Source organism: Osmerus eperlanus, chromosome 11 (genome assembly GCF_963692335.1).
Source record: "Osmerus eperlanus chromosome 11, fOsmEpe2.1, whole genome shotgun sequence".
Lineage (NCBI taxonomy): Eukaryota > Metazoa > Chordata > Actinopteri > Osmeriformes > Osmeridae > Osmerus > Osmerus eperlanus.
Window position 1 is genome coordinate 17892352 of NC_085028.1, and position 22308 is coordinate 17914659.

The window sequence follows — 22308 nt, forward strand, 5'->3', positions numbered from 1 at the left end:
CCACCCGGCCACCCCCTGGCTCCGCCATTGCTCTCTCTCTCTCTCTCCCTCTCCCCTCTCCCTACCCTCCCTCCCTCCTTCCCATCTCTATCTTTCATCTTCAAGTAAACATGGCATTCTATGCAGGAAATCCTTATCCAATTATATAACGGTCTCCTGACAAACACACACACACACACACACACCTATACACAACGCGAGCAGTAAGGGAACATAACAGAAACAGAGTGTGCGTCTGGTGTTCTCTAAAGAGGGAACAGACAGAACCACAGGTCTAAACAAGTGCACCAGATCCCCATCCCCCATGTCTGCTGGTGGGGTTAGCCTGATGGAACTGGCCCTGGTGGGGTTAGCCTGGTGGGGCTAGCCTGGTGGGATTAGCCAGGTGGGGTTAGCCTGGTGGGGGTTAGCGTGGTGGGGCTAGCCTGGTGGGGTTAGCGTGGTGGGGCTAGCCTGGTGGGGCTAGCCTGATGGGGTTATCGTGGTGGGGCTAGCCTGGTGGGGTTAGCCTGGTGGGGTTAGCCTGGTGGGGCTAGCCTGGTGGGTTAGCCTGTTGGGGCTAGCCGGGTGGGGCTAGCCAGGGGGGTTAGCGTGGTGGGGCTAGCCTGGTAGAAAGGTAACTAGTTAGCTGGGGTAGCTAGTTAGCTGGAGCTGGACCTGCTGCTGTGTCATAGAGAGCAGAGGAGAGGAGGAGAGAAAGAAAGGAAGGAAGAGGGGAGGAGAGGAGGGAGGTGTTCTCCCTTCTCCACCTCCGCCATGTTCATCTGTCTGTCTCTATATCAGCGTCTCTCTCTCCTCCTATCGTCTCGCTCATCTCGCTTCATCTCCTCTGCATTGCAGAGTTTTGCCCTGCGTACGATGAGAGCTTCTCTGGGATGCCTGCGTTTGTTTAATCATGGATCCAGAATTCCTCCCATTCCTCATCAAGTTATGTGGGACACTTTCTGTCGCAGTCCCACTCAGCCCACGCACACACACACACTCAGCCCACGCACACACACACACACTCAGCCCACGCACACACACACACACTCAGCCCACGCACACACACACACACTCACCCCACGTGCACACACACACAGCCCTCCGAGCAAACATTCCCATTTATAGTCTGTTCATCTAAATGTTTCCTCTGCAACAGTGAACATTGCACACACACACACACAGACACACACACACACAGGACACACACAGACACACACACACAGACACACACACAGACACAGAAAGACACCCTTCCCTTCCCAGACATCTCTTGATGGATCTCAGGGTGGGAGGGAGGAGGGGAGCAGACCACATTATTCTCATGAGTCAAGTGTGCGCTTAGCAACCACCCGGGCCACCCAACGCATGAGAGCATCCCATAATACTGCCACAGCTACAGAACAGCCTGTATAACAGTCATCCCTTTCACCTCAACTACAGAGAGCCCAACACAGTGACCATACACACAGGATCCAGTCTGCTTCTGGACAGGAAACTCAGACCTACGGACACAGGAAGTCCTCTACTGTGACCCACACCTAGCCCAAACACAGCCCTAGCCCCAGACAAAGCATGCCCTACCTGGTAAGAACAGTTCTCCTGGTGGACCATGGCTCAGAGCATCCTAGAGAGGCTGACCGCCCAGGGGAAGAGACCCAGAGGGGCAGGGGTCTGCAGGGCAGCAGACCTCCAGAGAAGGAGTGGAGGATGAGAAAGAGGAATCTGGTCCCGAGCCGGCGAAAGAGTGAGATCAGAACGAAGCAACGCTGGTCTCACTCTTTATTTAGTCCTCACTGCACTGATACACACTTCTGCTCTCTCTCTTTCTCTCTCTCCGTTTGTCTAAAGGGCGGAACACTCCTCCTCCAAAGCCGAGCGAGAGGGGAGGGGGCGATCGAAATGAAAAGGAGGGTGTGAGAACGGGAGAGACTGGGAGGAGGGAAAGTGCATTCGTGGTCGTCTCTCTCTCTCCCTCTCTCTGTCTCTCTGTCTCTCTCTCTCTCTGTCTGGCCCCGATGGAATGGGGGAGGGGCGTATGGGCAGATAACAGAGGCAGGCAGCCAATGGGGTGTCAGGACAGGGGAGGGAGGGAGGAGGAGGGGAGGGAGGAGGAGGGGAGGTAACTGCTACAGAGCCGGACCACTGGGCTGGAAACAACTAACAGAAGAAGAGAGAGAGAGAGAGAGAGAGAGAGAGAGAGAGAGAGAGAGAGAGAGAGAGAGAGAGAGAGAGAGAGAGGGAGGGAGGGAGGGAGGGAGGGAGGGAGGAAGAGAGAGGGAGGGTGAGGGAGAGAGAGAGAGAGGGACATAGAGAGAGAGATAGAGAAAGAGAGAGAGAGAGAGAGAGAGAGAGAGAGAGAGAGAGAGAGAGAGAGAGAGAGAGAGAGAGAGAGAGAGAGAGAGAGAGAGAGAAGCGAACAAGCTTCTGAACAGATGTTCTACTAGGGAAACGCAGGTTTGTGACAGTGACATTAGTGACGTAGCTAGTTAGCTACCGTTAGCTTCACCTTCGAGAAAAAGACGCACATTTTGACAATGACACAATAAATATATATATGAGGGAGAATATACCCAGAACAACACAAGGTCAGACTGGTGATGCACAGAACAACACAGGGTCAGACTGGTGATGCACAGAACAACACAGGGTCAGACTGGTGATGCACAGAACAACACAGGGTCAGACTGGTGATGCACAGAACAACACAAGGTCAGACTGGTGATGCACAGAACAACACAAGGTCAGACTGGTGATGCACAGAACAACACAAGGTCAGACTGGTGATGCACAGAACAACACAGGGTCAGACTGGTGATGCACAGAACAACACAAGGTCAGACTGGTGATGCACAGAACAACACAGGGTCAGACTGGTGATGCACAGAACAACACAAGGTCAGACTGGGCACTGAAATTCTTAGGACACGACAACGCAAGCAACCTGGCATAACATGACATATAAGTACACAGAACATAAATTACATCTATGCTAAGCTTAAATAAGTAAACCTCCTAAATATACAGATCAATATAAATAATACAATATACTAAACTCTAAATACACATAATAACCTATTGCTAACCCTATAAACCTATTCTAAACTAAGTGAAGTCCAGTGAAGTGTTTCCGCCCCCCCTGGAAGGTCAGGAAAAATAAATAATAATATATATTATTATTTATTTTTTTATATATAGGGCTCGATCACAAAATAAGTAATTTAAGGTTACCTTTCCTATAAAACAGGTCTATAGCTTGCTCTTTTATTAAACAAACTAAATGGCCTTGATATTTATCTTATTTACACGACGGCATGTCATTTCTGTCTCTACATGGTCACTCCCTCTCCCACAGGGGAAACACTGATAGTGCAATATTACTGATCGTGCAACCAGTAGCTGAAAGTGACAGTGTGTAAAGTGACTAGTATGAAGTGAATCAATGTCCATATCACTGTCCATTCAGAAGCCTGATGGCCCTTGGATAGAAACTGTTGTCCAGTCTGCTAGTGTGAGACTGAATGCTTCGGTATCGCCTGCCAGAAGGCAACGGGTTAAAGAGACTGAAGGATGGGTGGTAACAGTCTCTTAGAATCCTGCCAGATTTCCTGAGGCAACGTGTGTGGTAGGTGTCCTGTAGGGCTGGGAGCTTCCTGCCGATGATGAACTCAGCAGAACGGACCACACTGCACCCACCAGCCATGTTGGGTGTGTGTACGGCTGTGTGTGTGTGTATTGTGTGTATGGTTGTGTGTGTGTGTTCACCCTGGCACTCCTACTTCCTGTACTGGCTGGGATTATAATCCCACAGAGACAGATGGCCAGGCTGAGATTATCTCTCTTCTCTCCCTCCTCCCTCTCTCTCTCCCCCATCCTCTTTCCGAGTGTCTCTCCATCTCTCTCAGACGCACCCCCTCCCCTTCATCAAGAGAAACGTTCATGATGTGGATCTGTGTCATGGAGGCAGGTCCCCTCCCAGGACAACACACATCACACACACATCACACACACATCACACACACGGTTCTTGTTTTTGATCTTTTCTTTGGAAGGTTATTGCTTTCCCCCCTGTGTGTGAGTGTGTGTGAGTGTGTGTGTGTGTGAGTGTGTGAGTGTGTGTGTGAGTGTGTGTGTGTGTGTGTGTGTGTGTGTGTGTGTGAGTGTGTGAGTGTGTGTGTGTGTGAGTGTGTGTGTGTGTGAGTGTGTGAGTGTGTGTGTGAGTGTGTGTGTGAGTGTGTGAGTGTGTGTGTGTGTGTGTGTGTGTGTGAGTGTGTGTGTGAGTGTGTGAGTGTGTGTGTGAGTGTGTGAGTGTGTGTGTGTGAGTGTGTGAGTGTGTGTGTGTGTGTGTGTGTGAGTGTGTGTGTGTGTGAGTGTGTGAGTGTGTGTGTGTGTGTGAGTGTGTGTGTGAGTGTGTGAGTGTGTGTGTGAGTGTGTGAGTGTGTGTGTGAGTGTGTGAGTGTGTGTGTGTGTGTGTGAGTGTGTGAGTGTGTGAGTGTGTGAGTGTGTGTGTGTGTGTGTGTGAGTGTGTGAGTGTGTGTGTGAGTGAGTGTGTGTGTGTGTGTGAGTGTGTGAGTGTGTGTGTGTGTGTATGTGAGCCACAGCCCCCACTCTCCCTGGTTGTCTGTATTGATCTCTGTTGGGTGGCCTAGCGTTTCCCAATAAATCCACTCCACAGTTTAATGACCTGGAAGTGGATCGATGTTCCTCCTGCTCCCCTCTGCACCCCTCTCCGGCCTACCAGCACCTGCTCTGGGTGCTCTGCTGGGCCTCTGCCTACCAGCACCTGCTCTGGGTGCTCTGCTCTGGGGCTAGGTGTGGGGCTGGGGTGGGGCTAGGTGTGGGGCTAGGTGTGGGGCTGGGGTCGGGCTAGGTGTGGGGCTGGGTGTGGAGCTGGGGTGGGGCTAGGTGTGGGGCTGGGGTGGGGCTGGGGCTAGGTGTGGGGCTAGGTGTGGGGCTGGGGTGGGGCTAGGTGTGGGGCTAGGTGTGGGGCTGGGGTCAGGCTAGGTGTGGGGCTAAGTGTGGGGCTGGGGCTAGGTGTGGGGCTGGGGTGGGGCTGGGGCTAGGTGTGGGGCTGGGTGTGGGGCTGGGGTGGGGCTGAGGCTAGGTGTGGGGCTGGGGTGGGGCTGGGGCTAGGTGTGGGGCTAGGTGTGGGGCTGGGTGTGGGGCTGGGGTGGGGCTAGGTGTGGGGCTGGGGCTAGGTGTGGGGCTAGGTGTGGGGTGGGGCTAGGTGTGGGGCTAGGTGTGGGGCTGGGGTTGGGCTAGGTGTGGGGCTAGGTATGGGGCTGGGGTGGGACTAGGTGTGGGGCTGGGGCTAGGTGTGGGGCTAGGTGTGGGGCTGGATGTGGGGCTGGGGTGGCCTGTTCTCCTGGCTAGCATTGATAGCAACACCAGAGCAACACAACCAGGCACTCTGGAAGTGTGTTGTGTAACAGACTGTTGTGGATATTCCGTCTCAACAGTGACAGTGCTGTGGAGTTATGGGCTCTGATATGGAAACCTACTGTTCATCTACGAAAACCTTGGCTTTTTCCAATCAGATAATATAATGTACGGTGACATGAAATAGCATAGCATAATGTACTATAATATCATAAAACATACTTAAATATAATAAAACATACTTTTATGTAATGTAATAAGCTGAAGAGAGAGTTACATGGTGCCCTGTTAGGTTATGAACTACTGTTCCAGGGTGCACCTAGACTCAAACGTTCTACAGGGAGATAGAACCTTGTTCTTCAAGGCTGGTTCTCAAGGCTGGTTCTCAAGGCTCTCTTAACAGGCCCGACAGAGGAACCTTTTATTTCTGGGTCACCGGGAGCTGCACATTGAAGCAGCCTGTCTCTGGCTTGCACAGCTTCAAAGGCATCCCTGCACACACACACACACACACACACACACACACACACTGCCTGAATACCATCTATCACACACTCTGGAACACCAAACCCTAGTTCCCCCCACAGCAGGGGAAGAGAGAGAGAAAGAATAGCTAGCTGTGGTGACCTGTATGAATCCTAAACTCTATATTGGTACAATCTCTCTCCTCCCATCGTCATGGTGGCAGACACGTCCTGTTAACCTTAACATGGTTGCCAAGGTTCCTTGAGTCTAACTGTACCAGTCCAGCACACCTGTGCTGTGCTCTTATTCTAGTCCCAGTCCAGTTAATTACAGTGTGTGTGTGTGTGGGCGCGTGCTGCAATCAGAATGTTGGAGTGTTTCCAGGGAGTGAGTCTCATCCTCTCTTCTCCTCCCCTCTCTTCTTCTCCTCCTCCCCTCTCCTCTCCTCCTCCCCTCTCCTCCTCCCCTCTCCTCTCTTCTCTTCTCCTCTTTTCTCCTCCTCTCCTCTCCTCCCCTCCCCAATCACACATCAAAACAACACATCTTTAAATAGAACCCTGCGGACGTCATATAACTCTGTGACTGAGAATCGTGTGTGCTTGCCTGTGTGTGTGCTTGCCTGTGTGTGTGGGTGCTTGCCTGTGTGTGTGGGTGCTTGCCTGTGTGTGTGTGTGTGTTTGCCTGTGTGTGTGCTTGCTGTGTGTGTGTGTGCTTGCTGTGTGTGTGTTTGCAAAGGCCAAAGGGAAGAGGCAACCCTAATGAAAAGATCTGATCAATCATTCCATTACATACTGAGGGAGTGAGAGGACAGAGAAGAGAGGGATGAGGAGAGATAGAGAAGGGAGTGAGGTGAAGGAGATGAAAGAGGAGGGATGGAGGGGGAGGAAAGAGAGAGGAGAGAATACAGGAAGACTGGTCTTATCAGATAATAGATGTTCTAGTATGTTCCAGTATATAACCATAATGTACCAGAGGACAACAGAAGATAATGATTTACCATCCCTCGCTTCTCTCTCTAAGACTACCTCTCTACCTTACCTGACATCTCTCTCCTTCTCTCTCTCTCTCTACCTTACCTGACATCTCTCTCCTTCTCTCTCTCTCTACCTTACCTGACATCTCTCTCTTTCTCTCTCTCTCTACCTTACCTGACATCTCTCTCCTTCTCTCTCTCTCTACCTTACCTGACATCTCTCTCCTTCTCTCTCTCTCTACCTTACCTGACATCTCTCTCTTTCTCTCTCTCTCTACCTTACCTGACATCTCTCTCCTTCTCTCTCTCTCTACCTTACCTGACATCTCTCTCCTTCTCTCTCTCTCTACCTTACCTGACATCTCTCTCCTTCTCTCTCTCTCTACCTTACCTGACATCTCTCTCCTTCTCTCTCTCTCTCTACCTTACCTGACATCTCTCTCTTTCTCTCTCTCTCTACCTTACCTGACATCGCTCTCTTTCTCTCTCTCTCTCTACCTTACCTGACATCTCTCTCTTTCTCTCTCTCTCTACCTTACCTGACATCTCTCTCTTTCTCTCTCTCTCTCTACCTTACCTGACATCTCTCTCTTTCTCTCTCTCTCTACCTTACCTGACATCTCTCTCCTTCTCTCTCTCTCTCTACCTTACCTGACATCTCTCTCCTTCTCTCTCTCTCTACCTTACCTGACATCTCTCTCCTTCTCTCTCTCTACGATTACCTTACAGATGGGAGCAGCATAGATGCTTCTCAGAGAGCTGACAGTCCAGGTCAAGGTGAACACACACCTTGTGTGTGTGGGGGTGGAACGAGGTTCTAGAGGTGTTCTAGGGGTGAACAAGGAGAACAGTGACAGACTCTCTGTACAGGGCTGCAGTGACAGCTGAAGCTCTCTGCATGATTCTCTCTACTTGGCTCAACTACACACACACATGCCAGCCTCCACACACATGCCATTACACACACACACACACACACAGACACACCAGCACACACACACACGCACACACCAACAGACAGAACAAACAGGGTCCACTGTGTCTGACTGCAACCTTTCTTCTTCTTCTGTCAGGTGATGGATGAAGGTTTAACTCCCGCTCGTTTCCCAGCTACAATGATCTCTCTCTCTCCCCTGTCTCTCTCTCTCCCTCTCTCCCCTGTCTCTCTCCATCTCTCTCTCCCCCTGTCCATCTCTCTCTCTCCCCTGTCTCCCTCTCCATCTCTCTCTCTCCCTGTCCATCTCTCTCCCTCTCTCTCTCTCTCTCTCCATCTCTCTCTCCCTGTCCATCTCTCTCTCTCCCCTGTCTCTCTCTCCATCTCTCTCTCCCCCTCTCCATCTCTCTATCCATCTCCATCTCTCTCTCTACCTCTCCATCTCTCTCTCTCCCTCTCCATCTGTCTCTCTCCATCTCTCCCTCTCCATCTCTCTCTCTCTCTCCCCTGTCTCTCTCTCCCTCTCCATCTCTCTCTCCCCTGTCTCCCTCTCCATCTCTCTCTCTCTCCCTCTCTCTTTCCCTCTCCCTCTCCATCTCTCTCTCTCTCCCTGTCTCCCTCTCCATCTCTCTCTCTCCCCCTGTCTCCCTCTCCATCTCTCTCTCCCCCTGTCTCTCCCCCCCTCCTCCCTTAGCAGAGTGACAGAGTTGACTGGGTGGTGAGTGATGGACAGGAGGTGTTGAGGTCCTGCCTGATAGAGAGACTGTGTGTGTGAGGACTGTGAGGACACACTGTGTGTGTGAGGACTGTGAGGACACACTGTGTGTGTGAGGACTTGTTGAGCTATTCTTGCGTGTGTTTGTACAAGATATGTAAGCCGACTCCACACCTTTAAAATTCTGACTCAAAACTGAGTCAGTGAGAGGATGTGTGTGTGTGTGTGTGGTGAGATGATGGCATGTGTAGCTGCAGGCTATCCCTTTTCAACACAAACACGAGCTGCCTGTCTGACTGTCCTGTTCTCCCCCCTCCTCTCTTGCTCCTCCCCGCCTGCCTCCCAGTACAGTACCTGGCTCGCCTTGATGACATCATGAAATGACATCATCTCTACAGCACATGCCGTCCTTGTCAAGGTCAGGGTTAGGGTGTGTGAGTGTGTGTATGTAAGTGTGTATGTAAGGGTGTGTCTCATTACTAGGTGCAGTCAGCAAGGCATGATAAAACTGCACTTTGATACCTCTTGAAAGCAGCTGTGTGTGTTTGTGTGTTATGTGAGTACTTTCAAAACATGGATGAAAAACCACCACGTCCTTCAAACTACATATTAAATTCCACACAACCCAGACAGCCACACCCTGCCACACACAGGGCCACAGTGGGTGGAGAGGCCGTGCTGCTCTCAGAGAACAAACCTCTGACTGTCCTGGAGTCTCTCTCTCTCACACACACATACACACACACACACACACACACAGGAGGGGGAGGAGGAGCGTGGAGGTGAGGCTGTCCTCACCACATGGAGAGTCTCTCTCTCTCTCTCTCTCACACACTCACTCACACACACACACACACAAACACACACACACACACAGGAGGGGAGGAGGAGCGTGGAGATGAGGCTGTCCTCACCACATGGAGAGGATTGTGCTGCTCCACAGTCCACCTGTTCTACGTTAGAGCCAGACCTGGGAGAGGAACAGTAGAACAGTAGAACTGTAGTACTGTAGAACAGTAGTACTGTAGTACTGTAGAACTGTAGTACTGTAGCTTGCGCTCCCTCTCTCCTACGCAGGACTGGAATGCATAGCTGCAGGCTACCACACAGCTAGCTACCTAACCCAAACACACAGCTACCTAACCCAAACACACAGCTAGCTACCTAACCCAAACACACAGCTAGCTACCTAACCCAAACACACAGCTAGCTACCTAACCCAAACACACAGCTACCTAACCCAACCACACAGCTAGCTACCTAACCCAAACACACAGCTACCTAACCCAAACACACAGCTAGCTACCTAACCCAAACACACAGCTACCTAACCCAAACACACAGCTAGCTACCTAACCCAAACACACACAGCTACCTAACCCAAACACACAGCTAGCTACCTAACCCAAACACACACAGCTACCTAACCCAAACACACAGCTAGCTACCTAACCCAAACACACAGCTACCTAACCCAAACACACACAGCTACCTAACCCAAACACACAGCTAGCTACCTAACCCAAACACACACAGCTACCTAACCCAACCACACAGCTAGCTACCTAACCCAAACACACACAGCTACCTAACCCAAACACACAGCTAGCTACCTAACCCAAACACACAGTTACCTAACCCAAACACACAGCTACCTAACCCAACCACACAGTTTGCTTACCCAACCACACAGACAGACAGGTTTAGGTTTACCTCCTGCCTAACCTGGTTCTCCTCAAGTCCTGCCTACCTGCCTACCATGTCTTTTGTGCAAAGTAGGAAACCTAACAAAAACACACTCACATCTTAGAGGTAGCTAAATAACTTTATTTGAGTATAGTTAAGTATAATTAAATGAGTAACTTTTACCTGAGTTAACTGGCCGCTGTGTGCTGTGGAATCCAAGGTTGATCTCATATATAAACAGTCCAGAGACAGAAACACAACAATGGAGAGGAGGAGAGGGAGCTGGATGTGAACAGCGAGAGAGAGAAGACAGTCTGGCTTTGAAGTCTGCTCTGCACTGCTCACTGCGCTGTGTGTGTGTGTGTGTGTGTAGACTGGCTCCAACATGCCTGGCCTCCTGAACCACATGGCTCACTCACTGTGGTCACACACACACACAGACACACACACATACAGACACACACAGACACACACGGAGGGAGAGTCTTAGAGCTTTGGGGGCTGAACCAGACATCCGAGCCCCAGTCAACCTTTCACACCTGTCTGACCTGCCCCCGCCCTACACACACATTTCTAACCCTTCACACCTGTCTGACCTGCCCCTGCTCTACACACACATCTCCAACCATTCTCTCTCTTCAGCGCTCTCTGTTTTGCTTGTTGCTAAATACAAATATCTTCTCCATGGTCACTCTTCCGAATACTGTAACCCTATAATTTTGAAAATCCCTCTTTTTCCACTAGTTCCCTCTCTCCCTGCTGCTCCCTATCCCTCTCCTTTTCCTCTCTCCCCATTTTTCCCTTCTGTTCCACATTCTCTCTCCTCTCTCTCCCCCCCCTCGGTCTCCCCTCCCCTCACTCTCCCCCCTCAATCTCTCTCCTCTCTCCCTGGTTGTGAGTCAGACAGGCAGGACTGTGAGGAGCAGGAGACAGAGATGTGAGTCAGACACCTAGATGTAATCACAGTGTGTGTGTCTTGTACTATACTGTCAGTTCCCCCTCCCTCTCTCCCTCCCTCTGTCCCTCCCTCCCTCTCTCCCTCCCTCCCTCCCTCCCTCTGTCCCTCCCTCTCTCCCTCCCTCCCTCTCTCCTTCTGTCGCTCCCTCTCTCCCTCCCTCTGTCCCTCCCTCCCTCTCTCCCTCCCTCTCTCCCTGGTGTGCAGCTAGTCTGGCATGTTCCACTTTGTCCTGTTAGATAGCACACAGCCAGCCGCCTCTGTTTGAGTGTGTGTGTGCGAGTCAGAGTAACTCCACCCCTAGGTAAGGAGAGGTGGAGTTACTCGAATCAAGCGTCCCCAGCCATCCTTCCAGGAGAGGAGGAGTTAGTTTGATCTGCACCAGACAGACCTGGCATGTCTGAGGTCGCCCCGAGTGGTAGCTGAGCTGACACACTCACACATACACAATTACCAGGGATAATATAATTGTTTAGATTGTGTGTGTGTGTGTGTGTAGAGGGGCACCCTAGGGTCCCTCTATGCCACGTTCTTCTACGGTTCTTAAGCCCCTAATTATAAGCAGGTCACCTCACCCGGAAACTCCTCCCTTCCTCCCCCTCTCTCCCTCCATCCCTAAATACACCCTCCCTTCCTCCCCCTCTCTCCCTCCATCCCTAAACACACCCTCCCTTCCTTCCCCTCTCTCCCTCCATCCCTAAACACACCCTCCCTTCCTTCCCCTCTCTCCCTCCATCCCTAAACACACCCTCCCTTCCTTCCCCTCTCTCCCTCCATCCCTAAACCCACCCTCCCTTCCTCCCACCCTTTCCTCCCCCCCTCCTCCATCCCTCCCTCCTCTACCTAACCTAACCAAACACAGCTGCTCTAGCTAGTGTAGCACACACACTCTCATTCATTATCTAATAATAACAGACAAGAAGAAACCTTTTATTGATCACAACCAATCATGACGCACACAAGCGCACACACACAAGCGTATACACATGCATGCACAGACACACACGCATGCACACACACCCTAATGGACATTAATCAACTCTCCCTCAACCAGCCAGCGCCCAGGAGATGGTTGCCATGGAGATGCTGGACCAGCTGGCAGGGAGGACACACCTTTAGGGACTGGAGAGTGTTTGTGTTTCTCTGCTCAGACTTAGCTGAGGTGTGTTAGATGGCTCAGCATGCTAGAGGGATGTGTGCCAGAACAGTCATTCTGTTAGTATAGATACACCTGCCATGCTAGCATAGATATTATGCCATGCTAGCATAGATATACCTGTCATGCTAGCATAGATATACCTGTCATGCTAGCATAGATACCTACCATGCTAGCATAGATCCACCTGTCATGCTAGCATAGATACACCTGTCATGCTAGCATAGATATACCCACCATGCTAGCATAGATTTACATTTTACATTTACATTTTGTCATTTTAGCAGACGCTCTTATCCAGAGCGACTTACAGTAAGTACAGGGACATTCCCCCAAGGCAAGTAGGGTGAAGTGCCTTGCCCAAGGACACAACGTAATTTTTCACGGCCAGGAATTGAACCGGCAACCTTCTGATTAATAGCCCGATTCCCTAACCGCTCAGCCATCTGACTCCCACCTGTCATGCTAGCATAGATCCACCTGTCATGCTAGCATAGATACACCTGTCATGCTAGCATAGATACACCTGTCATGCTAGCATAGATACACCTGTCATGCTAGCATAGATACACCTGTCATGCTAGCATAGATACACCTGTCATGCTAGCATAGATACACCTGTCATGCTAGCATAGATACACCTGTCATGCTAGCATAGATACACCTACTATCAGAGATGGCAAAAGTACACACATTCTTCACTCAAGAAGAAGTCAGATACTCATGTTTAAACTGACTACACTTTTTCACTCAAGTTAAAGTACAGAAGTATGAGCTCTGACATACTTCAGTAAAAATAGCCATTACTACTACCTGTTTTAGTGTCACGCTGGTAACAGGACCTAACATCATATTAATACAAAAAGACACTTTACACATATGCCTGGAATTCTTTTTGTCACTAACAATTTCAAACATGTCCCTCATATTCTCAGTAATTTCGACATTGCTAACTCCATGTCTCTCATCCCAAACCCTTTTTCCCAAAAAATCGTACCTTCTTTTTGGGGCAAAAAATGGCAACCTTTCGAAAAAAAATGTAATCTTTTTTCGTATTTTTTTATTTTTATATATATATATAAAAAAGAAAAGCAAAACTTGTTTTCTAAATAATTTTAGATGTTTTTTCTAAATGATTATAAATGTTCGACCCTTTCAAACTTCTTTTGGGAAAATATTATTTTTGAAAATATTCTTCTTGTTGCCTTCTGCCTTGCTCCATGGTAGCTTCGTAAACTAGTTTACATCTGTTGTGCGTGATCAGGAAATTAAAAGAAGGTGCGCATTGACAAGAAGAAGAAGAAATCTACTGAAGTATTTGTACTTTGTTACTTCCCATTTCTGCCTACCATGCTAGCATAGATCCACCTGTCATGCAAGCATAGATACAACCTCCTGTTGCCATGTTAGCAGCCAAGCTGTTTAGAGGGGGGGGGGAGCAATGAAGCATGAATCCCCTTCTTCCCCTCCCTCTCCCCCTCCCTCTCCCCCTCCCTCTCCCCCTTCTCAGTCATGCTGGTTGGCCCTGGCTAAGTGCATGTCTAAATATTTAACAACATTTTAAAAGATCTGCCTGTGCCCTCCACCCCCCCCCCCCCCACTTCCCCTTTTCTGGTCTGTTCCATCTGATACACAGGGTGCATCTCAATCCTGGAGGGGAGGAGAGGGTTCCATCTGATACACAGGGTGCATCTCAATCCTGGAGGGGAGGAGAGGGTTCCATCTGATACACAGGGTGCATCTCAATCCTGGAGGGGAGGAGAGGGTTCCATCTGATACACAGGGTGCATCTCAATCCTGGAGGGGAGGAGAGGGTTCCATCTGATACACAGGGTGCATCTCAATCCTGGAGGGGAGGAGGCTGTCAAGGTGGTTACGATGGATCATTCTCTCCTCTCTCTCGCCCCCCCTGGTCTCCTCCCCCTCTCTCCACATTCCAGACATGCCTTCAGGAGATAGGGGCCCCCAGGCCAGCCAAACAAAGACACACACACACACATACACACCCACACTCATTCACTCACTCACACACACACACACACGCACACACACACGCACAATGCCCGGTAACACCCATTGTCTGCCGGCATTGAGTAGAGGTTCTGGTGTTTGCATGCCAAAAGACACACTGCCAGTTCCTCTCTTACACACTCCCTCTCTCTCTCTCTCTCTCTCTCTCTCTCTCTCTCTCTCTCTCCTCCCTCCCTCCCTCCCTCCCTCCCTCCCTCCCTCCCTCCCTCCCTCTCCCTCTCTCTCTCTCTCTCTCTCTCTCTCTCTCTCTCTCTCTCTCTCTCTCTCTCTCTCTCTCTCTCTCTCTCTCTCTCTCCCTCCCTCCCTCCCTCCCTCCCTCCCTCCCTTCCTCCATCTCTTTGTCTCTCCCTCCCTCTCTCCCTCTCTCCAGAGCACAGTGTCTTCAGTAGGAGAGAATTAATTAATTTTCTATTAAACACCTTCCCTTCTCAAGAGACACCCTAACCAGCCACTGGCTGACAATACACCATCAAAGATACACCAGCTTTTACACCGTCCCTCTGCCTGGTAACAGTCAGGGGCTGAATGTCTAACCCTCAGAGTGAGAGAGGTGATGCAGCCACGTACTCACTACAGCTGTTGATCACTGACCGTGTTTAATGCCACTTTGTACCAGTACATTCCACTACATACAGTTTCAAAATGGCCGCAGACTTCTTTGTCTGGTAGCTGAGATGTTACTTTACAGTGTGTCTGGTAGCTGAGATGTTACTTTACAGTGTGTCTGGTAGCTGAGATGTTACTTTACACTGTGTCTGGTAGCTGAGATGTTACTTTACACTGTGTCTGGTAGCTGAGATGTTACTTTACAGTGTGTCTGGTAGCTGAGATGTTACTTTACACTGTGTCTGGTAGCTGAGATGTTACTTTACAGTGTGTCTGGTAGCTGAGATGTTACTTTACAGTGTGTCTGGTAGCTGAGATGTTACTGTACACTGTGTCTGGTAGCTGAGATGTGGTTACTTTACAGTGTGTCTGGTAGCTGAGATGTTACTTTACACTGTGTCTGGTAGCTGATATGTTACTTTACACTGTGTCTGGTAGCTGATATGTTACTTTACACTGTGTCTGGTAGCTGAGATGTTACTTTACACTGTTTCTGGTAGCTGAGATGTTACTTTACACTGTTTCTGGTAGCTGAGATGTGGTTACTTTACACTGTGTCTGGTAGCTGAGCTGTGGTTACTTTACAGTGTGTCTGGTAGCTGAGATGTTACTTTACACTGTGTCTGGTAGCTGATATGTTACTTTACAGTGTGTCTGGTATCTGAGATGTTACTTTACAGGGTGTCTGGTAGCTGAGATGTTACTTTACAGTGTGTCTGGTAGCTGAGATGTGGTTACTTTACAGTGTCTGATCCTGGAGAGTTTGAGCAGCATTACAACACTGCCCTCTACTGGCCGCAGTGAGACACGACAACAACAATGAAGTCATGAGTCATGCACTCATTTAGCTTTTATTCAAAGCAAAAGCAGAGGGGGGATTTGAACCTGGGACCTCTCAATCTGCAGTCAAATGCTCTACCTTGTAGCTACATCTATCACTGAAGCTCTCCCACTCATCCTCCATCCATCCCTCCCTCCCCCCTCCTTCCCCCCCTCCTCCCCCCCCTCCCTCCCCCCTCCTCCCCCCCCTGCCTCCCCCCCTCCTTCCCCCCCTGCCTCCCCCCTCCTTCCCCCCCTGCCTCCACCGTCCCCCCCTCCCTCCCTCCCCCCCTCCCTCCCTGTCCATCCGTCGCCCTTCCCACTCTCCTTCTCTTCCTAAGAGAAGGTCTGGTCTCACACACACCAGGTCCACATATCTTAGCGCTACATTACCCAGTAATCCAGCCTTATTCCAGCATTCCTGCACACACACAGTATTACCCAAGTCCATCTGACATGGATCACGGCAGATTAGTGACGCAGCCTCAGGATCACGGTGATACGGAGATATGACAACAATGTATGACAGCGGTGTTAAGACACACACACAGAAACACAGGCCTGCACACACATACATACACTTACCCACAACACACACAATACACAACACACACACACACGAGTCCAGTGTACTTACTGAGGTGTAGTTGGACTTGCCCATGCAGTGGTTCTGGTTGAGGTTCTGGTTCTGGTTCTCCTGTTCCCGGCACTGCAGCCCCGCCAGGTGTCTCTCCAGTGCTGCCCAGTCCATCGTAGGCAGGGGCTCCTCCTCCACACACTCCTCCTCCCCATCTCCCCCTGCCCGCCCCCCCATCCCTCCCCCTATGCCCCCGCCCCGCCCGTAGCCCCTCTGGCTGGGCTTTGCAGGGGCCTTCCCTCCCTGTGGGGCTGCAGGGGTCTGGTGGTGGCGTGGCCCCGGTAGAATCACGTTCCCATTTTGTTTCAGTTCGTCAGGGACGATGGCGGCTGATGTGGCGCTGTGCCCTTCGGGGACAGGAAGGGGCGGGGCCTTAACTTCCTGGAACTCCTCAGCCAGGCTGCGGCTGTTCACGGCCTTCCGGAAGCGTCCGTCGCTCCCCAGCGTTCCCACTTCCCCTCCATGCTCTTCCTGGTCTGGTGGCTGCTGGGAAGGGTAGTCCTCCCCATACTCGCTCTCCCACTCCTCAATCACCTTCTTCTTGTACTCCTGGTAGTCCTCATCCTCCTCATAGTCCTCCAGGGTTGCCAGGTCCAGAGAGGGGGATGATTTGTAGTCCTCCAGGGTTGCCAGGTCCAGAGAGGGGGATGATTTATAGTCTTCCAGGGTTGCCAGGTCCAGAGAGGGGGAGCAAGGTGTCACCTTGTTGGAGTTGGACTCGGAGCTGGAACGACTGGAGGCGTCGCTGCCCAGGTCCATGCCATCCTCCCGGTAGTCCTGCACACAGAGAAGAAGAAGAAAGGGATGAGGGGGAAAAAGGAAGGAAATGTCGAAAGGAGAACTTAGGGAAGTGTGCATATCGCATCATCGCTGAGGTCTCAGACCACAAACCGCAAACTACTTCCTGTCCCTGGGACCCCTAACTTCCTGTTCTGATTGTCTTGGTGTTGCTTCAGTCCCTCTATGATGCATCATGCTCTGTGCTTCGCTCTTTCTCCCTCCTCTCCCTCCTTCCTTCCCTCCCTCACTCCCTCTCTCCTTCCGTCACTCCCTCCCTCCCTCCCTCTCCCTCTTATACTTCTACATCCCCCCCTTCCAACATTCCCTCTGTCTCAAAGTCTGAGCAGGTAAACAATGTGTGTGAGGAAGGATTGTGAGAGATAGTGAGTATTAGCGTGAGAGTTTGATTATATGCATGGGGATGGGTATAGCTCAGTGGTAGAGCATGGGGATGGGTATAGCTCAGTGGTAGAACATGGGGATGGGTATAGCTCAGTAGTAGAACATGGGGATGGGTATAGCTCAGTGGTAGAGCATGGGGATGGGTATAGCTCAGTGGTAGAGCATGGGGATGGGTATAGCTCAGTGGTAGAACATGAGGATGGGTATAGCTCAGTGGTAGAACATGGGGATGGGTATAGCTCAGTGGTAGAGCATGGGGATGGGTATAGCTCAGTGGTAGAACATGGGGATGGGTATAGCTCAGTGGTAGAGCATGGGGATGGGTATAGCTCAGTGGTAGAACATGGGGATGGGTATAGCTCAGTGGTAGAACATGGGGATGGGTATAGCTCAGTGGTAGAACATGAGGATGGGTATAGCTCAGTGGAAGAACATGGGGATGGGTATAGCTCAGTGGTAGAACATGGGGATGGGTATAGCTCAGTGGTAGAACATGAGGATGGGTATAGCTCAGTGGTAGAACATGGGGATGGGTATAGCTCAGTGGTAGAGCATGGGGATGGGTATAGCTCAGTGGTAGAGCATGGGGATGGGTATAGCTCAGTGGTAGAACATGGGGATGGGTATAGCTCAGTGGTAGAACATGGGGATGGGTATAGCTCAGTGGTAGAACATTTGACGGCAAATCAAGAGGTCTTAAGTTCAAATCTCCCCCTTCTGTCACTCTGGATACATGGGTCTGCTAAGGGTCTTACTTGGTGAATAAAGCTGATTCTGAACACATTGTACACAGGATATCCTGCATCTTAAGCCCTCGCAGACAGGGCAGGGGTTGGAGAGGCGCTGACCATAGAGAAGCAGTCTAGCCTGGTTCTCTATTCTGCAGGCCCATTCACAGGCTGACACATCGTCTGATGAACATGTCAACCAGCTTTCTAAATCTCCCCGTGAGATGGTGCCTTCTTTCTGGGTTTTCATCTCTGTCTTCCTCTGCTGCGTCACCATGGGGCTCCACGTCCAGGCAGGACGAGGTCAGTTTACGTGAACGGTAACACTGATATTTGAGGTGGTTTGTGATTCTGATGAAGTACTTATCACTTACAACCCCTCAAAAGTTATGTTGTAGTAGATGTAGGCTAGAGTATCAACATCTAGGACCTGCCAGGCTTGTTTGCTGAAAGATTATAAAATGAGATGGCCTATTGTTATTGTTGACCGTGCCTGGTAGCTGAGATAGAGGTACTTTGCACTGTTTCTGATCATTAAAGACCGTTTGTTGATTCTGACCATCGAGATACAGTTAGAACTATTCAATTATCAGCCGTGATTTCCCACTGTACTTTCTAAATGCAGTGTGTGTAGGTCGCTTTGGATAAGAGCGCCAGCTAAATGAATAACACGTGAACGATAACAGATGCATATTAACTCGTTAATATACCAAGTAACTTGTTGATATAGGCTACCAAGTGACGTCAATCACGCAAGAGTGGAAGCATGGATGAATCTCGAATCTCTGCGACCCCAAACATGACAGGCACGAAACCTAACTGTCTCCATGCCTCCGGTCTTAAGCGAATCCGACATTAGTAAGCTAATTGCTCCCTCTCCCTGGCTGCTAAGCCGGTAAGACGCAGGTGACAGAAAGAGTTGCACTCTTCACCTTCAAACAAGCGACTTGACACCAAGTCACACCCCGCAAGATGGTAATGTTTTGTTACAATGGTGTTGCAGATAGCATTTTTATGTTATACTCCACAACTAGGCTGTTTTAAGGACAAGCTCTAACGAATAAGCGGTTAGTGATCGCTTCATATGCCAGGTGTCGTCTCCGGAGACGGGACCGGCTTCAGCGAGTTACAATGTCCGCTTACAGAGCGACAATGCCCGCGTGCGTCCGAGCCTTGGCTACACCCGTTATCCCCTTGGTTAATGGGTTAAAGAATCGAGGTCAGACCGTCCGAATGATTTAACTACATGGGCTACGGACTACGCTTCTAACCTACATTCATACGTTGAACTACAATGTTACGTGGCAAACCTTACCGCTCTCTTCATCAGAAACACCGGCTCAATGGTCAGTAGCCAGTCGCTGTTATTTCAAAACATGCCGGCCATTTCACGCGATTGTTCTCGATTGTCCTCGTCATTTGATCAAAACCGTGACCGTCTAACAACCTAGTGGCTCGCGGCGCTGTTGAAGTAACACTGGAGATCCGTTGAAACGCGTATAGAAGCTCCACTCTAACGGGTCGGTAAAGAGAAAGACGTAGCATGTACGCAGCCCTCCGCTTTAAGCAGCGGCACACACGAGCATATTAATTCAATTTCTGTGGTTGGTTCCTCTGAGTCTGTAATGTGTAATTATTTAGAGTGATTCAGAGATAGGGTGGGGTAGATCCCCGGCTGGCGCGAGGCGGATTAAGCTCGCAGCAGCGCAGACACGGGGCGGATTTGGACAACACACACAATACATGCAAATTGACAGGCGCGCGGAACCCCACCCCGACAGCGAGGCGGGTGTTTTGCGTTTTAAATAATGTGAAAGACTGAACTCCACAACCGGCACTATTAACTCTGCCATGCCTGCTGTTTAGGGTTCAGTCCTGTTTATGTAGACTGTTTTAGCACGCCCTCGCGCAGGCCAGGTCACGGTGCCAATAAAACGCCCAGCCTCTCCCATGCAACGTAAAACCGTAAAAACACAAAAGGTGGACGAAAATAGTGAGTTGATGACTTGAGCAGGTTGCTTGCGAAGCTGCACTGCCACAACATGGACAGAAGCTGAATGTAAAGGCAAGCCCTTATGCACGCTCATTCATACCTAAATGATGTAATGTTCCCAAACAGTCTCCAGAGAAACCGGATCCCCCTGGCAACCGCGGTGACAGAACAGCCCAAATCACAACAGTCAGGATATCGACACCCACGACATGTTTTATCGATATAAACACACCGTTATAATACCCGTTCATCTGCACCACACAGTATCTACATGACCCAAGAGACGTGGGCAGTACTTACTGTCATGATCTCGGCAGTCTCCCGTTTCAAGACATTATAAACGATATTCCGATTCAAGAACAGGATAGGGTATTTAAAGTAGTGCTTATAGCTCAGTGGACGGTCAAGAAATTCGCCTCAACCCGAAGATATCACAAAAAGCCGGTAGATTCTTGAGAAGCCTCGTCCGCGCGTGTCATCGCTCTGTGCGTCTCCGCCGCGCAGCCCAGCCCTCGAGCCACCAGAGGCTTGAGTTCAAAAATAGACGTTGTAAAGATCCGCTGTTTCGCGAGCGCTTAAGTCGCCTCTACTCTCGTCTTCTGACACAGTTGTCAACCCCGGTGCAATCGCTCAGCGCGCGCACACACGTTCAGCAACACCAACAGGATATGATAGGAGAACGAGAGAGAGAGAGAGAGAGAGAGTGCCCGTTCATCTGTTAAAGCTCTCACGAGACAACCTTGCACATCTCGATGTTCTCCCGTGAACTCACGGACACACACACACCACCGTGAAAGACTCCGTGGCACCGGTTTCCTTCGATGAGCCTGAAGCACTGAGGAGTGTGACGACAACAACACATTAGCCCTGCCTTCTGCACCCGCTGACCTGGGGCGGGGGGGGGGGCAAGGAGGGGGGGAGAAAGAGAGTGAGAGAAAAAAGAGATCCAGAAAGTGGGTGAGAGGGAGAGAGAAAGAGAGAAAGTGAGTGAAAAGAGAGAAAAAGTCGAGCAAGAGAAATGAAGAGAGAAAGAGAGAGAATATGTCTGAATTATTCAGGCCTACCTGGTGTTCTGTATGGATTCTGAGCTGTTTCCGTCCCACTGTGCATACATAAGATACACTAACCTTGGAGATATGACCACTGGACACAATTCTGTCATCTCAGCTTAACTTTGTTGACTTAGCAGACGTAGTTCCCTGAAGCAGCTTGTAACAAGAATAATATCAATTAATATCAATATGTTATCCTCCTTAAGTGTGTTATGAAAAGAAAGCACTTTAGTAAACATGGAAGTTGACAATGTTTCAAAGGCCAAGCTGGGTTTCCATAATACAGCATAAGACTGGTCTTCCCTCACTTCCAACAAATATGTTTATGATTACAATTAGGATATTAGGATTCTTTCATTATATTACTGTAACCAATGTATTATTATACTATATTGCACAGTGTCTCTGAAACAGTGTCATGAAACCAGTCAGACCAGGACCGTGCTGGTTTGAATGAAACATGTTAGTAATCTGGCAAACAAGGTGAGATGGGACTCCATCCTGGTGCCAGAAGGATCCTGGTGCCAGAAGGATCCTGGTGCCAGAAGGATCCTGGTGTCAGAAGGATCCTGGTGCCAGAAGGATCCTGGTGCCAGAAGGATCCTGGTGCCAGAAGGATCCTGGTGCCAGAAGGATACCATACTGGAGTAATCCATGACTCCATCGCTTATTGCAGCCTCAACATGGTGGGGAACACGTTTAGATCCAAACAACACACAACTCAACACGTCCTTGGGCCTTGAGCAACAGACCTGCCAGGTGTCAGCTTCAGACAGTGCCCGGGCCACAGACACACTCACAGATTCCTGCCTTTATAGTTCGATATAAATATATACTGAATATACTGTATCATTATGCTTTACAATTGAACTAATACAGTTCAGTGTCTGCCAATCAAGAGATCGCAGGTTCAAATCCCCAGATATGGATACAGGCACATACCCCCTCCTCACTCTTTCAACCCCCCCCCCCGTGTCTCCCCCCCCGTGTCCCCTCCCCCTCCTCCCCCCTCCTC

The 22308-nt window shown here is 50.1% G+C and overlaps 1 protein-coding gene and 1 pseudogene across 1 annotated transcript; one reads left to right on the plus strand and one right to left on the minus strand.

Moving 5' to 3' along the window:
- LOC134029445 (rho guanine nucleotide exchange factor 26-like) overlaps window positions 1–4852 on the plus strand; it is a 7252-nt pseudogene extending 2400 nt beyond the window's left edge.
- Window positions 4853–12135: 7283 nt separating this feature from the next.
- LOC134029446 (schwannomin-interacting protein 1-like) lies at window positions 12136–21063 on the minus strand. The gene is made up of 3 exons (XM_062473537.1): window positions 20542–21063; window positions 16025–17115; window positions 12136–12184 (listed from the first exon to the last, which is right to left on the minus strand). Exons 1-3 carry the CDS (start codon window positions 20545–20547, stop codon window positions 12136–12138), a joined length of 1146 nt encoding a protein of 381 aa, XP_062329521.1. The 5' UTR covers window positions 20548–21063.
- Between the last annotated feature and the right edge of the window lie 1245 nt (window positions 21064–22308).

Coding starts and splice junctions, on each gene's coding strand:
- LOC134029446 (XM_062473537.1), bottom strand. Junction 12,185..16,024: donor CTCTTAGGAAGAGAAGGAGA/GTGGGAAGGGCG, acceptor CCTCCCTGCCAG/CTGGTCCAGCATCTCCATGG.